Genomic DNA, 18,090 nt, shown 5'->3' on the forward strand with positions numbered 1-18,090 from the left:
AATGAAAAAATATTCAATTTTGTCCAATAAAGCAATACATATACTGTTTAGCTAAAGTTTGCTTCAAAATTAACAGTATAGTTTACGTTTGTTAGGTTTGAAATATGGGCCAGATTCTTTACATTAGGTGTCTGTAGCTTGTTGGTGATAAATTTTCAAAAATAAACAAATAGTACACAATTCATTTGTTTTAAAAATAAACAAATAGTACACAATCCATTTGTTTTAAATAATATACATTTGTTTTAAATAATATATTAAAACGAGCTAAATGTATACGAGTGTTTGTTGCACAATTACTTACCAACGTTGTATCCAGAACTTTAAATAATTCTCTTTTTCATCAAAGTCCACATGGATTGGTTCTGTTGTTACAATACAATCCGTGATGCTTTTACCTTAAAAATTGCATTAAATTTTCTTTATGATTAAACTCGCAACACGCAGTCAAAGTGTATCTAACTCTATAACTACATTTTAGACCAACATTCGTAGCCCAACAGATATTATAATGCAATAATACTCGATTAAAGCAACGAAAATAACTTTTAAAGTTCTAGTAGCATTACGCAACAATATAACTATCACCAATTCATAACAAATGAACTACACAACGTATGATTCATAAACAATTACATTAAAATCTTGCAATATACTATTATTTATCTAAATAACTAAATTTAACACTCGTACTATTTAACTATAAATCGTAAGCGCATTAAATAAACTTAAAACTGAAACAGTCGTGTCATTAATAATGAGAGATATTAAGTACTGTTCGTATCTAAATAATAGATGTTCTTCAAAATTAGTTTCTCGGAGCGAAATATAGCTAAACACTTGGAAAGGTCTTGTCTAACAAACTGATTTTTTTTTAAATGTTAAAAATATCTGAGTAAAAGAACTACTAACTCGATCACCTAATAAATAGGCCCGGCATGGTGTGGTTAAGGCGTTCGACTCGCAATCTGAGGGTCGCGGATTCGAATCCCCGATGCACCAAACATGCTCGCCCTTTCAGTCGTGGGGACGTTATAATGTTACGGTCAATCCCACTATTCGTTGGTAAAAGAGTAGCCCAAGAGTTGGTGGTGGGTGGTAATGGCTAGCTGCCTTTCCTTTAGTCTTAGACTGCTAAATTAGGGACGGCTAGCGCAGATAGTTCTCGAGTAGCTTTGCGCGAAATTCCAAAACAAACTTAATAAATACTTTCCTTATAAAGATGTCTCCTATCGGTGGATGCGATACATAATAAAATTCAATACCAACAAAAATGGATAACAGAAGACCATGTAAGTACTTATTATTTTTCTACGTTAATGTTATTAACAAAGGTTACGTCTTTTTTTTTTTTCATTTTTGCTCACACCTTACTGGTTTGTTAGATTTTTTAGAGTAGGTGTCTGTAACTTGTTGGTGATAAATTTCAACAAAAATCCGCAGCAGAAAATCAACAAAAATAATATATTCAAAACAATTCAATCGTGTTCACAAAAATTTGTTACATAAATGTTTAACATGATTATACCCAGAGTTTTAAATAACTTTCTTTTTTGTTGTTGTTAAAATCCAAACAGATGGGTTCAATAATTTAGAACACCCTAAAACAAGACAAATCATTCTCCTCTACTCTGTTACCATAATACGGTCATAATGATAAACTCACATCACGGTGTTTGTTACCACAGTTGTATCCATAACTTTAAATAATTCTCTTTTTACGCAAAAAGTCCACACAGTCTGGTTCAGTTACTTTAGAATTCAATTGACAAGACTAATTAATCTTCTATGCTCTGTTATTACGATACAATGTGCAATTATCAAACTTTTAGAAGTCTTCACTATACACACTTTATGGCTAAAACTTTACTTTTACTTTTGTCAATTTATTTACTTACACTGACTTGATCATCTATATATATATATATTGCCCGACTGAGGCCATAGAACGTTTTAAAACTATCGACTCGTAATCTGAGAGTCGTGGGTTCAAATCCCCGTCACAACACACGTGCTCGCCCTTTCATCCATGGGTACGTTATAATGTGACGGTCAATCCTACTATTCCTTGATAAAAGAGTTGACGGTAGGTGGTGCTGACCAGCTGCCTTCCCTCTAGTCTTAATTAGGAACGACTAGGGCAGACAGCTCTCGTGTAGCTTTGCTCGAAATTCGTAAAAAAACAAACCCTAGAAACTACGAGACGTTGTGATGTAAGAATACTCACTTGAGGCAACGAGAAAATTTCTGAAGTTTCGAGTAATATGTCGTCATTTCACAACAATTGCATTACACAACAAATGACATGTAAACAGTAACACAAAACAAACCAGTAATTATCGCTTCTAAAAATAACTTGCTCTAACATTCGCCCTATGCAAACTAAATAATATTCTCGTATTAAAATTAAAATAAATAGTTATATATCTAACAATGGTTTAGATAATTTGTATCACTACAAAAAAAATTACTGGATAAATATATATATAAAACTGTACATTTATGTATCGCTGTAAAACACCCTGGGTATATTATTATCTATATACGTATTAGTGTAATACTTTCTGTACATATTATAATACGAAAACGTATCACTGTAATACATCCTATATATATTATCATACATGTACATTAATTAGATGTTTGCAGCAAAATAACTGTATTGGTTGAAATGACTTGTCTATTTTGATTACCTTGTCTGGTATACGTTCATTTAATGGATATGTAAAACAAGCATTTAACGTGTTTTGTTTGCCTTCCCCTGCCGCAGGATTATAATAATAAAAATGTTAATATTTAAAATAAAAAGAACTTCTCACGCAATGACAGTGCAGAAAATTTTATTTTAGTATTTAAAGCTATACGTGGTGATATATAGGTATAGAGCTAGCTGTACACTGTCCAGTCGTGGACCTCACAAAAGAAAAAAGAATCAATTGAATCGCTGCAACACTTACTACTTCTGAGGGGTGGACGAATAATCAGAAATGAAGTTCGTTATTATTTTTGTCTCGTTGTTTCATTTCGGTAAGCACACAAGTTTCTTTGTATTCATATCGTGTAATTGAAAAGAAAATTTATTGTTTTGCAAAATAAATATCTAACAAACGTAAGTGCTTATGCGAAGAGGGCGTCAGATGTGTAGTCATTTTGTTAAATAAAAATTGCCGCTAAGTATTTTCCCGGTTTTCTTTTTTCTTTACTGTAATAATTTAGTGTATTATTCTCTAAAGCGCAAGGCTACGCAATAGTCAATCTGTGCTGTACCGACTACAAGTATCGAAACTCGGTTTTTTGCGTTATAAGCCTTCAGACTTTTCGCTGCGCCACCGGTAAGGAGCTATGCATTATTAAAAATTAAATATTTGATAATATTGATTTCTGCTATAAAAAACAAAATTTGAACAACACTGCGCATAGCGGCCTCTACTCATAACGTCGATTTTTTTCTCTCCGAAGTGAATAGAATCTTTTCATAGGATTTGAGGCAATAATGAATAAACTTAGTATTCCGAAAATTATTCAATTTCCAAGTTTAAGTTCAAGATTTCAACCTAAACTGTAATAAACTAGTATTATTACACTAGTTTCGGACTATTTCAAACCTTACCATTAATCTTGAACACAAATTAAACAAATAGTCATTCTATGGTGTTGGGCCTATATGATAAGGAGCAAACATACCGTTGATGTGAAGTGTTTGTTTGTTTGTTTGTTTTTGAATTTCGCACAAAGCTACTCGAGGGCTATCTGTGCTAGCCGTCCCTAATTTATCAGTGTAAGACTAGAGGGAAGGCAGCTAGTCATCACCACCCACCGCCAACTCTTGGGCTACTCTTTTACCAACGAATAGTGGGATTGACCGTCACATTATAACGCCCCCACGGCTGGGAGGGCGAGCATGTTTGGCGCGACCCTCAGATTACGAAGCGCACGCCTTAACGCGCTATGCCATGAATACAAAGCACATTTACACCAACAGTATATTTGGTGCAAAAGGCAGAGCATAGTACGGAATAAAAAATTAGAATCTCTACAATGAAAACTAAAGAAATAAACACACAAGAACATGTTGCGAGTAAGCCTCGAACTCACAGTCTCCCATTATGTGTATATAGCACTACAACCAGTAGGCTGTGCTTGGACTTGATTTCTTAATGTTACTATTTACTAAATATTTTATTGTTTATAATTTCTTTATTTTATTTTTTTAACCAAAAACCACTTGTTGTAATTTGTACATAATTCACTTTGGTTTTCAGCTTTTCTCGTTAACGCAATATGCGACAGAAGATTAGATTCCGAAGAAAATCACAGGTGTAGCCAAAAGTTCGCAGAAGATTTAGTGTCTGCTCAACAAGAGGATAATGAAATAGAAAGTTACAGATTACAGTGTTGGTAAGTATTCACAAACAATGTTACAAGTTATAGTGTTGGTAACTAGTCACAAACATTGTTACAAGTTATAGTGTTGGTAACTAGTCACAAACATTGTTACAGGTTATAGTGTTGGTAACTAGTCACAAACATTGTTACAAGTTATAGTGTTGGTAACTAGTCACAAACATTGTTACAAGTTATAGTGTTGGTAACTAGTCACAAACATTGTTACAGGTTATAGTGTTGGTAACTAGTCACAAACATTGTTACAGTTTATAGTGTTGGTAAGTAGTCACAAACATTGTTACAGTTTATAGTGTTGTTAACTAGTCACAAACATTGTTACAAGTTATAGTGTTGGTAACTAGTCACAAACATTGTTACAGTTTATAGTGTTGTTAACTAGTCACAAACATTGTTACAAGTTATAGTGTTATTAACTAGTCACAAACATTGTTACAAGTTATAGTGTTATTAACTAGTCACAAACATTGTTACAAGTTATAGTGTTGTTAACTAGTCACAAACATTGTTACAGTTTATAGTGTTGGTAAGTAGTCACAAACATTGTTACAGTTTATAGTGTTGTTAACTAGTCACAAACATTGTTACAAGTTATACTGTTGGTAACTAGTCACAAACACTGTTACAATTTATAGTTTTGGTAAGCTGTCACAGAGTATTACAGATTACAGTGCTAATAAAATGTAATAGGATGTTACATATTATAATACTGGTAAGTACTCACAAGAATTGTTACAGACTTAATAGTGTTGGCATATTGCAGGCACAGTAGTGATGATGAGTGATTACTTGTAATGTCACAAACTTAGTAGTCTTGTAGTGTTACAGATTTAGTAATGTTGATAAGTGACTTAGTTCTACACATAAGAGTTTTAGCAAGTGTTCACATACTTAGGCCTAAACATTGAATCTGCCCATATAGAATTGTCGAAGTTTTCTATCACTTACATAGAATAAATATTTTACAATTTGCGAAAGTCAAACTTCTGAAAACAATAATCTTAGATAATTAATCATTACATTGTTCCAAGGTATTTTTCTTTGTAAAATATAATAAATCTTTCTACAATATCAATGACTTAGGAAGGAAATTCTTTTATAATAGATTTAATTAAATTATTAAATATTTTTTATTTGTTTTGAATTTCGCGCAAAGCTAATTTTCCCTAATTTCGCAGTGTAAAACTAGAGAGAAGGCAGCTAGTAATTACCACTCACCGCCAACTCTTGGGCTACTCTTTTACCAATGAATAGTAGGATTGACCGTACTTAATAACGCCCCCACGGCTAAAAGGGCAAGCATATTTGGTGCGACAGGGATTCGAGTGCCTTATCTACCTGGTCATGATGGGCCTACTAAATATTTGTAACACATCTTGTAATAAAGTGAAACAGCGCCTCACTGCGATACTCGTAGACATTAATAGTTATTTTTTCGAAGAAATTATTATATTTAGTAACAAATTTTCATGTCATAGATAAGTGACAGTTTTGATCGAATATTTTCAAGATTTAATTTTCAATATTTTCGTCCATTTATTTATTTTTTTTGACGAAGTGTTAGCTACTAATTTACCTTTTGCTTGTATTTTTGCGCAGATAGCCCTAGAGTAGCTTTGCGCGAAATTCAAAACAAACCAAACTTATTATTTTTCATTCATCGTCTGATTATTTTTACAATAAAGAACTAAAAGTAATATAAAGTCATTTTCCAAAGCTCTAATTACTGTTATTTTAATGCGAATCAGATCCATATCGATTCTCTATCAAAGATTCTTTAAACCAAAGAAATTTGTTAGACAGTTTTTTCTTTCCAAATCCACTAAAGTCCAAAATGTTGTTTTACAAATATGAAATTATTTTCCATGGAAAATTTCATTACCAGGTAAAAAATTGTGGTTGCAATAACATAAAAAATGTGTATATTTTTTGTCCAGTTTATTTTGTTTTTTTAAGAATTGTATTCATAACTAAAAAAGTTCAACAGTTAGGTTAAACATCAAATTTCAATTGTTTGTAAAATCTTATTTAATTTTATAAAAATATTTTAAAATTTTGCTTTTCATATTTTTCGGGTTGTTATTTTTTGTTGTTGTTGTTTTTTTCAGTGCTTTTGATAGGGCGGCGTTCTGCTTGAGAGAAGCTGAGCAACATTCAGAATGTTCAATCACAGATAGTCAGATGGAAACAACGTTGGCAGGCTTTCACCTGCAGATTGGAGAAAAAGACTGCAGCCGCTACGGTCCAGAAACTTGTGGTGCCGGAAATGTCGTATCTGCCGTTGGACTAATCCTAACAGCTCTCGTTCTTTCAAAATGGGTTTTTTATTATTAATAGGAAAAACAAAATTTTGTGAGAACATATACGTAGCGTCATCTACTGTTAGCAAATGAACATAATTTATAATTTACCATCTAGAAGCTATTGCTTTAAAAGTCAGTTAATAATCGTAGTTGACATGTAACAACTTCTAAGTTTCATCACGGACAAAAATAATAGTCAGCAAATAAGAAACGAAATCGATAAATTCTCACTAGTTTTTAAACTTCTTACGTATGATGTTCAACATACAATTTGTTTATTTTTCACTTATATATTTCTACTTTTCTTTTAAGAGTGTCGTCGCTTAACATAGTTTCGTACAAAATATTATGAAAATGTTGTTGTTCGATGTTTGTTACCTAGCTTGTTTGTTTATATTTTTTAATTGGGCTGAAATTCAACTAAAAGATCGAAATTTGTTAAGTGCACAAAACAAATTTACTATTAATTCAGGAGCGAAGAAATTGCATTGCAGGTGTTGGAACCTCTGACGTCATGATTCTGTAGCGTGACGTATGAAGAGCGAGCATCCTGGCACGTTCTAGCAGCTTCAAGCGATTCTGACCTTTGTAATTCATCATTATTTCATAACAACACGATTTCTTCATTTTTGACGAACCAATAAATATGTGTAAGCCGTAATACTTTTTTAAATCTATTTTTATTTTTTCTTACCTGAAGAAATAATGAAACTAAATTAGTTTTCTTGTTTAAAGATATAAAGGTGAGATTTTTCATCTCTAATTATTCACTTTATTTACGGAAGGAACTAGGAATTTTTTTTAATACAAAGTTTAATCTTCAACTTTCTTCAAAAACAACTCAATCTGGTAAGTTGGCCCTACTCGTAATTTAACCTGGTGCTAGGTTAAGCCTAGTGCAGATTCGTGTCCACTTAGAAAATGTTCACATAAAATGCTGTTTCGTCCAACCGTGACTAGTCGTGAATTTTGATTATGTTTCAAGGTACGAACATAAGTAATTATCATATTGTTATATAAGCAGCAACATCTACAAGCTACCGATGACCAATATTCAATACTAAATGTGTTTAGTCATTCTTTCCCTTCATTATCAGTCACTTAATGGGTCAGGTTTATTAGTAATTCCGTGTTTAGACAGAAAAAAAAAGACCCGAAACGTCTGGACTCAAAATAAGGAGGCCCTTTCAGCAAAGTATTTTTTTTTTACATTTCTGTGGTTTAGAATATTAAAACATGTTATTTCACAATAATTTCCGTTTCCTGTTTTGTTTTCTTTTAATATCGTTGTGCCAGCATATGAACAGTGATCTAATAATATAATAGTGACTTCATATGTTATAATCAAAGTGATTTGAGTTTTAATCAGTGATGACGAGAAAACCCACTTGTAGAGAAAAATATATATACGTTTCTGATTTGAGTTTTATTAATAAATTGTATTAGCAAAACTAAAAAGTAAGTAATTTTCATAAGAACAATATCTCTTATTAGAATAATTGAGTTATGATGGGTCTTCTCGGGTCAGTTAGGCTCATTAAAAAAAATCGTTACAATTCAGAATCTTCTGGCTAACCATAAACTTTATTTTTACTTTTACGAATAATACTTAGCCTTTGGAGTAGAAATTGTTCCTGCTGTTAACCCTAAACATTTCTCAATACAATCCGTGATGACTTCTCGATACAGTATAACTGATTTAGGGTACGACTTGGTCCCCTTGGTGGCACACCTGTAAGCTTACAAAATTACAAAGCTAAAATCCGAGGTTTGATACCCTGCTATGAACACAGCAGGTAGTCCAATGTGGCTTTCTTTAAACATAGTCTACGATTTTAAACGAAACTGTTTTATATCACAATGTTATTGTTTTAATTGTAAAATACAACATTATTAAAGTTACGTTTTACCAGAAAACAGTATATCACAATATTATTGTGTCAGCATTACAATAAAACATAATTAAAGTTATTCTTTTTTTTACCTGAAACAATATATCACAACGTTATTGTGTTAACTGTACAATATAGCATTATTATAGTTGTTAATTTTTACCTAAACTAATAATTTAAAAACAGTTGACGTGAAATGTTATAAATTATTAATATCATAAGTCAGAGAAAGATGTTTAGTTCTCTCGCAGATCTCGATAAATCTGTTGGTTAAAATATGAGGAAAACATCAACAGTGAAAAGCGAAATCAAGATCCACACCCTAAGAACCAGCATAGGTCTGGACGTTTCGGTTAGTGATTTATTTTATTTTGAATTTCGCGCAAAGCTACTCGAGGGCTATCTGCGCTAGCCGTCCCTAATTTAGCAGTGTAAGACTCGAGGGAAAGCAGCTAGTAATCACTACCTACCGCCAATTCTTGAGCTATTCTTTTACCAACGAACAAGGAGATTGACCGTCACATGGTTGAAAGGGCGAGCATGTTTGGTGTCCCGGGAATTCGAACCCGCGACCCTCGGATTACGAGTCGGAGTGCCTTAACCACCTGGCCACGCCGGGCTTTCTCGGTTAGTGTATCAGCAACAATGCAAAACGATTGAAAAAAACAGAAAATTAAATTCCCAAATAACATTCTCACAATATTTGTGTCGTCGTTTTTCTTTAATTGAATCGTCATGAAAATGTTTCATTTTCCACATAGTTAGTGATTACCTGACGAACATAGAATCATATTTTAGTCACTCAATCAATCACGACATTAGAGTGCAGCACTAATATGGCAATTTGAAACTTATTAACGGCTACTGGGTATTTGTGTTAAGTTGGAGTTGTAATTGTACCAATAAATCGCTTCGTCTTCCGTCAGTTGGTGATAAAACATTAGGCTTAGCAGTTCCGTCTGCACATAATGTTTTATTTAGTTACATTAATACTCGAAACAAAGATAAATAGAAAACAGTAATATAAACTCTTACACAGAGATAGACAGAAGACAGTAAAATAAACTTTAACACATAGATAGACAAAAGAAAGTTATATCAAGTCTAACACATAGGTAAAAGTAATATAAACACAAACATACATATAGAAGACAGTAACATACACGCAGACAGGTAGAAGACAGTAATGTAAACACAAACAGACAGGTAAAAGACAGTAATGTAAACAAACAGGCAGAAGACAGTAATGTAAACACAAACAGACAGAAGACAGCAATATAAACACAAACAGACAGGTAGAAGACAGTAATGTAAACACAAACAGACAGGTTGAAGACAGCAGTGTAAACACAAACAGACAGACAGAAGACAGTAATATTAACACAAACAGACAGACAGAAGACAGTAATGTAAACACAAACAGCCAGATAGAAGACAGTAATATTAATACAAACAGACAGGTGGCAGACAGTACTATAAACCCAAACATATGGGTTGAAGATAGTAATATAAACACAGGTTTTAGTGAGATAGGATGAAATTCTTACTTAAAACACATTTTATTGGGTGGTTGCTTGTGTATCTGTATTCTTGTATTAGGTGGTAGCATACATTCCAAGCAGTTGTTTGTGGCCTTGTATGTCAGTAACCCTGTCTGTAAAGGCCATTAGGGCTGTATTCTTCCAGAGAGAATACTGTGTATTCGTCGCTTCCCTGAGAGTCACTTTACCTGTCACGTGATAATCACTGTTATAATAAAAACACTTTGTTATTAGCACTTTTGTTGGTAACACAAGTCGTGCACCCCAGTGGCGCGGCGTAATGTCTGAGGATTTATACTGTTATAAACCGGGTTTCGATACCCGTGGTGAGTAGAGCACAGATGTGACTTTATGCTTAAATACTAAACAAACAAACACGGGTCGTGGGGTGAAAAGGTTACTTTGGGGGGAGTGTTATTTAGGAGATGAATAAAGGAGTCATCTTTCCTTTTGTTTATGTGTTTTGTTGTTGTTATATTTTAATATTTTTCCCCCTAGGGTGAATAATGTACATTATGTTTGGTGGCTCCTGAACTTACCTTCAACATCAAACACACACTTTTAACTGGGATGCTAATAACATAACGTGGTAAATAAACACGTTTTCATTTTAACCTTGTAACACTAGCTGCTGTCTTTTATTAAATGTGTTTCACATATGTTACTGTACAGTCCCACCAACTGGCAAAGTATGTATCTCCACCAGCCGCAAAATTTCTCCGGCAAATAATTATTTTTTTTTAAATTAACAGTCCTGTATATTATTATTTATTTCAAATCCTTATAAAGTTACTGGCACTTTCTCGGTCCTTGAATTTCCATGTTTCTGTGAGAGATTTTGTCAGTAATGAACCCTTCTGTTGAGAGTATTAAACGTGGGTGAAAGAACTTGCCAACTTCATGAATGTACAGGTAAAATAAATAGCAGAGCCTGTTTCGAGATGCCTCAGGGGTTATGAAAAGGAGAAACCTGTTTTGGAAGATTCCAGGCTTGGTTGAAGTCTCAGTTCCTGCGTATGTCTTTTATACAAAAGCCATAGGCAAGTAATTCAGATCCTGGAAAAGGCGTCATTTGTACCAGCATTAGTCCACTAGTTTACAATACCTACAAAGTTTCGTATCTTGGATCTTTCACTTTTTAATATACTTAGTGAGATGTTAACGTCTACTTATGAACAAAGAACAATCGTTTGTTTATAAAGTAAAGTGACATATTGCTCCTTGACAACGATTCAGTTAGCAAAACTCAAGGGTTTGGCACAGGTAAGTGGGTGATTTGTTTTACAAAACTCCAAGATTATTCTAGAAAAAACGCGAGTTTCCACGAACCCGACTCCCCGCATGTGTCCATATTAGTAGTTTTGTGAAAACTTGCGTTTTGACTATATACATTTGGTAAGAACTTTTCAAATACTTTATTACCGTTTGTGAGAATCAACGGAAAATAACATATTTTATCATATATTATCTTAAGTATCTTAGTATCGTAGTAAAAAAGCAAAACATTCGGCATTATTCTATTTGTTAATCATTGTTTATATTTATCACAAGAAATAACTGAAGACTGAACCCAGTCAAAGTAATTTTCTTCTCTTAAAGACAACCAGGATAATATCAAACACTCAGCAAACTTTCGATCAGGATAATATCAAACACTGAACAAACTTTTGACTAGGAGAGAATCTAATACTGTACAAGATTTCAACCAAGATAATATCAGACACTGAACAAACTTCCGACCAGGATAATATCAAACACTGCATAAACTTTCGACCAGGATAATATCAAACTGCACAAAATTTTGACTAGGAGAGAATCTAATAATGTTCAAACTTTCGATCAGGATAATAACAAACACTGCACAAACTTAGGACTAGGAGAGAATCTAATAATGTTCAAACTTTCGATCAGGATAATAACAAACACTGCACAAACTTAGGACTAGGACAGAATTGGAAACTTGTGACCAAATATTCTATGAGCTTTCGTGATTCAGTAAAACTGCATAAAATTATATAATGCTAATACCTCTCTTTTTAAAAGTTAACCATCTGAGATCTTTTGTGAGTTAGGTTTAGATTTCTACATAATGAGATGTTTCTCAGAATTTAGTGGAAAATACAACAACCCTTAATGAAAGAACCTGGTTTATATAAGCCTACTAATTGTGTTCAGGTTTACTAGAAACTAACTCCTCCCTACCCAATGTAAATATAAAAACACAAACGTTTGTTATGATACACACGAACTGAGCTTAAAGAAATAAACAAGGCGTTCCCTTCTCCAAATATGGTTAATTGAAATGAATAGAAAAAATAACATTTCTAAATCCGTTACTTCATATAACATCATGACCAAACACTACTACTCCATTACTTCAGATAACACCATGACCGAACACTACTACTACATTACTTCAGATAACATCATGACCAAACACTACTACTACATTACCTACGATAATATCGTGACCAAACACTACTTCATATAACATCATGACCAAACACTACTTCATATAACATCATGACCAAACACTGATACTCCATTACTTCAGATAACACCATGATCAAAAAACTCCATTACTCATTACATCATTCAATATTTTAGTATGACGGTGTATAACAATAGTTTACATTACTGAATATCTCACTATAAGGGTGTATAACAATAGTCTACATTATTGGATATTTTAGTATGACGGTGTATAACGATAGTTTACATTATTGAATGTTTTAGTATGACGGTGTATAACAATAGTTTACATTACTGAATATCTTACTATAAGGGTGTATAACAATAGTCTACATTATTGGATATTTTAGTATGACGGTGTATAACAATAGTTTACATTACTGAATATCTTACTATAAGGGTGTATAACAATAGTCTACATTATTGGATATTTTAGTATGACGGTGTATAACAATAGTTTACATTACTGAATATCTTACTATAAGGGTGTATAACAATAGTCTACATTATTGGATATTTTAGTATGACGGTGTATAACAATAGTTTACATTACTGAATATCTTACTATAAGGGTGTATAACAATAGTCTACATTATTGGATATTTTAGTATGACGGTGTATAACAATAGTTTACATTACTGAATATCTTACTATAAGGGTGTATAACAATAGTCTACATTATTGGATATTTTAGTATGACGGTGTATAACAATAGTTTACATTACTGAATATCTTACTATAAGGGTGTATAACAATAGTCTACATTATTGGATATTTTAGTATGACGGTGTATAACAATAGTTTACATTACTGAATATCTTACTATAAGGGTGTATAACAATAGTCTACATTATTGGATATTTTAGTATGACGGTGTATAACAATAGTTTACATTATTGAATATTTTAGTATGACGGTGTGTAATAATAGTTTACATTATTGAATGTTTTAGTATGACGGTGTATAACAATAGTTTACATTACTAAATATCTTACTCTAAGGGTGTATAACAATAGTCTACATTATTGGATATTTTAGTATGACGGTGTTTTACAATAGTTTACATTACTGAATATCTTACTATAAGGGTGTATAACAATAGTCTACATTATTGGATATTTTAGTATGACGGTGTATAACAATAGTTTACATTACTGAATATTTTATATGACGGTGTGTAATAATAGTTTACATTATTGAATGTTTTAGTATGACGGTGTATAACAATAGTTTACATTACTAAATATCTTACTCTAAGGGTGTATAACAATAGTCTACATTATTGGATATTTTAGTATGACGGTGTATAACAATAGTTTACATTACTGAATATCTTACTATAAGGGTGTATAACAATAGTCTACATTATTGGATATTTTAGTATGACGGTGTATAACAATAGTTTACATTACTGAATATTTTATATGACGGTGTGTAATAATAGTTTACATTATTGAATATTTTAGTATGACGGTGTATAACAATAGTTTACATTACTGAATATTTTATATGACGGTGTGTAATAATAGTTTACATCATTGAATATTTTAGTATGACGGTGTATAACAATAGTTTACATTACTGAATATTTTATATGACGGTGTGTAATAATAGTTTACATTATTTAATATTTTAGTATGACGGTGTATAACAATAGTTTACATTACTGAATATCTTACTATAAGGGTGTATAACAATAGTCTACATTATTGAATATTTTAGTATGACGGTGTATAACAATAGTTTACATTACTGAATATTTTATATGACGGTGTGTAATAATAGTTTACATTATTGAATATTTTAGTATAACGGTGTATAACAATAGTTTACATTATTTAAAATTTAGTATGACGGTGAAAAACAATAGTTTACATTATTGAATGTTTTAGTATGACGGTGTATAACAATAGTTTACATTATTGAATATTTTATATGACGGTGTGTAATAATAGTCTACATTATTGAATATTTTAGTATGACCATGTATAACAATAGTCCACATTATTGAATATTTTAGTATGACGGTGTATAACAATAATCTACATTATTGGATATTTTAGTATGACGGTGTATCTGGGCCAAAACTGTTATCAGTATTATTGTAAGATAAACTAACTGTGTTTTTTTTACTGAAACTTAATAGAACAGAAAACCTTGGAAATTTTTCACTGAGACCCTCGTTGGGGGAGGAGAAAAGTGTTTCTTGTTTCTTCAAGTTTATTTATTTCAGTTGCTTGCAATTAATCATTATCAGTTCTTTTGTCATAGTGTCGCTTTAGAAGCATGCTTCTGTTTTAACATAAAAGATGTACATTCAAGGGCAAATATGTGTAGCGACATATCTTAACCCTCACGTTATTTGCTACGTTCTCAGTTTTCACATAATTACATCTACACGTATTACAGATAAACCACTTCGTTCGAGGCTGCTACCGGTGATTAAGAAGCAACGCCTGAACTACGATGACGAATCCCCACATTACATGAAGCCGTCTTGGAAGTTCATTGTTTCATTGTAACTGTCTGTAGGTTTTTTTAGCAACACCATGAGTTCCACAGGCTATTATTATGACCCAAACGAACATCGACCCACGCCTAAAACGTATTTCAGTCTAGGAGTCTTGTGTTGCTCCATCGGCGGATTGGTCTTCAGTATTGCTATAATCTTAATTATCATCGGGTCATCTCCTGACGAAGCTGAGGCCATCTGGATAGCAGGTATTGTTCTTCTACTCGTAGGAGGCTTGCTTTTCTTCATGGGTATTGGTTCAATTGGCATCTATCTATCCAGAGAGGACAAGAGAAAGAAGGAACGAGAAAAGATGGCTGCCAGGCAGTACGCTGCTACCATTCGGGCTTCAAGCGATATTGTGCTCATTGAATGATAATGGTGCTTTATATCAACGTTGGAAGTTGAAAATAATGTTTTAAACGTCTGTTTTGTCCTTCGGTAAAAGAAAAAAAAAACGTATTGTCAGCCTCAATAAGTTCAGTTATGTTTTATATAAAACTGTTATAAAGAAGGGTGCTACTTCTGAACGGCGAAGCCATGTTTGATGTTCGGGGGGACAAGCCCCCTCAGGAAAGTTTGTGATTTATTACTGAAAACGGTCATTTTGATGGCGTTCGAGAGTGTGTTTGGTTTTTAATATATAAATGTCAAATATATTTTACTCATATGTGGATGCAATTCAGCACTTAACGAATGTTTACTTATTAAATGTTGAATGTATTTAGGAATTTGCCCTAACGATGCGTTCTTCGAATACTTATTGCTGATTTTGAAGTTTTAATTTTATGGACATTTTCACATAAACATTGATAAAATTATGCCATAAACAGGATGCAACATTTACCTTTAAACTTGCCTTTTAAAAAAACGGTTTGTTAATTGTAACTTCTTAGAATTCAACAAACCTAATAACGCTGTTATTTCACGTTGTTGTACAGACTCTATTAATCTCGGTATTTAAAAATGGTGAATAAGAGACAATTATATTTTGCAGTAGTTCACGAAATAATAAGATATTGTGTTTCTTGTATTTCAAATGCAGTGTACGTACCTGCATGCCTGTTTGGGCGTGGAATGTTTATTTTTAAAATGGTATATCGGTTTATAATTTCAATTGTTTGAATAAAGTGACACAAAACTGTTTTTCATTGTTATGTTTCAACGAATAGAACAAGTTTGTTAATGTTAACAGTGTGACTGGAATGCAGTGTTTGTGTAAAACACAGAAACTGACTCCGATTCTGTATTCCAAGGGAAGTGTTATGACACAATTCCGTGAGAATTTCTACTACATAAAACAGTATTATGACACTACTATAAAATTATACTGCACGTAAGAGATGTGACACTGCTATAAGAATATCTAATACACTAAAGAGTGTTGTGTGACACGGTTCTGTAAGAATTTATACTACACAAAACAGTGTTATAACACTACTATAAGAATATACTACACAATGTGTCGTGCGATACTTAGATGAGCTCTATGAATTATAAATCTGATTCATAAAATGTTTGTTTTAACTTCTGAGTCACTGGAGAATACATACGTATATACTAAATATTTTCCTTAGTTATTATAAAATATATATATAGCAGAAAGTACCCTGATATATTATAGAATATATATATATAATTTCCCTAAGACACTATAGAATACATGTATTTATAGCCTTTCCCTGAGACATCACAAAATACATACATAGAAAACATTTGGAAATTAAAACAAAGAAACACGTCAACTCCATAAGTAGATTTCCTATTGTCTGATAAGCAGGTTAGTTTTTACAAAAATCGTATTTATTCCTGTTAATGTTACAAATTGTTCATATTGGTTGTCTCGGCACAGCCAGGTGGGTTAAGGCGTTCGACTCGTAATCTGAGGGTCGCAGGTTCGAATCCCGTTTGGTAGGCTAATGGATGGCGAACCGAGGATAGACAGTAGAGAAAAGAAGTCAGAGGAAGGAGAGAGACACACAAATCGATGAGTGTTCAGTGCACCATCTTCAAATGTGAAAAGTGTCTGAATGAGCGAGTCCCAGATAGGACTTTTAAATCACTGTAAAAAATACCTGAATGAATGAAACCCTTAAAAGTGCGCACAAAAATATATTGTCTCTGGAGACAAAGAAATGATCATCACTAATAATAAAATTTTATACTCATAAGAATGTAGACAGCTAAAATTCTGTTAAAAACGCCAAGTTACGGGAAATGCGTAAGACTATGTCAAAAGTTTTATCACGTTAGTGCTGCAAAGTGAATAACAAGTGAATAGAATATGAAATTTGATACCGATACGGGTGAAGGTTTGTAATATGCTCATAAATTTTGTCATCAATAGATGACTGATTAGAATAGAGAATAATTTAAAATACTTGTAAAGATGTTACTATAATAAAATAACTTATTGACTCTTCAACTGAATTTAATATCTATCAATCGATAACATTTATTTTCGTATCGAAAGATGGCAGCACGATATAAAACTTTATCATAGATTTGGTTTTTTTTGAATTTCGTGCAAAGCTACTGTGTGTGTTTTTCTTATAGCAAAGCCACATAGGGCTATCTGCTCAGCCCACCGAGGGGAATCGAACCCTTGATTTTAGCGTTGTAAATCCGGAGACATACCGCTGTACTAGCGGGGTGCTCGTGTAAAGCTACACAACGGCTACTTGCGTTAACCGTCCCTAATTTAACATTGTAAAACTATAGAAAATGCAGCTAGTATTCACTACCTACCGCCAACTCTTGAGCTGCTCTTTTACCAACGAGTAGTAGGAATGACCATAACTCTATAACGGCGAAAATGTTTGGTGGGATGGTGATTCGAACCCGCGATCCCCAGATTGCGAGTCGAGCATCCTAACTACTTGGTCATGTCGGGTTACCTTAATAAAGAAGTGATTTTGTTTCCAGAACAAAACCGCATTGGACTTTCTGCTTCATCCACCGTGAGG

General features: G+C 32.7%; 2 protein-coding genes across 2 annotated transcripts; both read left to right on the forward strand.

The window, feature by feature from the left end:
- The first annotated feature begins 2,871 nt into the window (after positions 1-2,871).
- LOC143246106 (uncharacterized) lies at positions 2,872-8,177 on the forward strand. Its single transcript, XM_076492328.1, has 3 exons — positions 2,872-3,027; positions 4,263-4,398; positions 6,513-8,177. The coding sequence occupies exons 1-3, from the start codon at positions 2,988-2,990 to the stop codon at positions 6,736-6,738; spliced, it is 402 nt and encodes a 133-aa protein (XP_076348443.1). The 5' UTR covers positions 2,872-2,987; the 3' UTR covers positions 6,739-8,177.
- Positions 8,178-11,123: 2,946 nt separating this feature from the next.
- On the forward strand, positions 11,124-16,270 carry LOC143247297 (uncharacterized). The gene is made up of 2 exons (XM_076495092.1): positions 11,124-11,403; positions 15,022-16,270. The coding sequence occupies exon 2, from the start codon at positions 15,162-15,164 to the stop codon at positions 15,498-15,500; it is 339 nt and encodes a 112-aa protein (XP_076351207.1). The 5' UTR covers positions 11,124-11,403; positions 15,022-15,161; the 3' UTR covers positions 15,501-16,270.
- Positions 16,271-18,090: the final 1,820 nt, after the last annotated feature.

The sequence above is a fragment of the Tachypleus tridentatus genome, chromosome 3, assembly GCF_004210375.1.
Source record: "Tachypleus tridentatus isolate NWPU-2018 chromosome 3, ASM421037v1, whole genome shotgun sequence".
NCBI classification, from domain to species: Eukaryota; Metazoa; Arthropoda; class Merostomata; order Xiphosura; family Limulidae; genus Tachypleus; species Tachypleus tridentatus.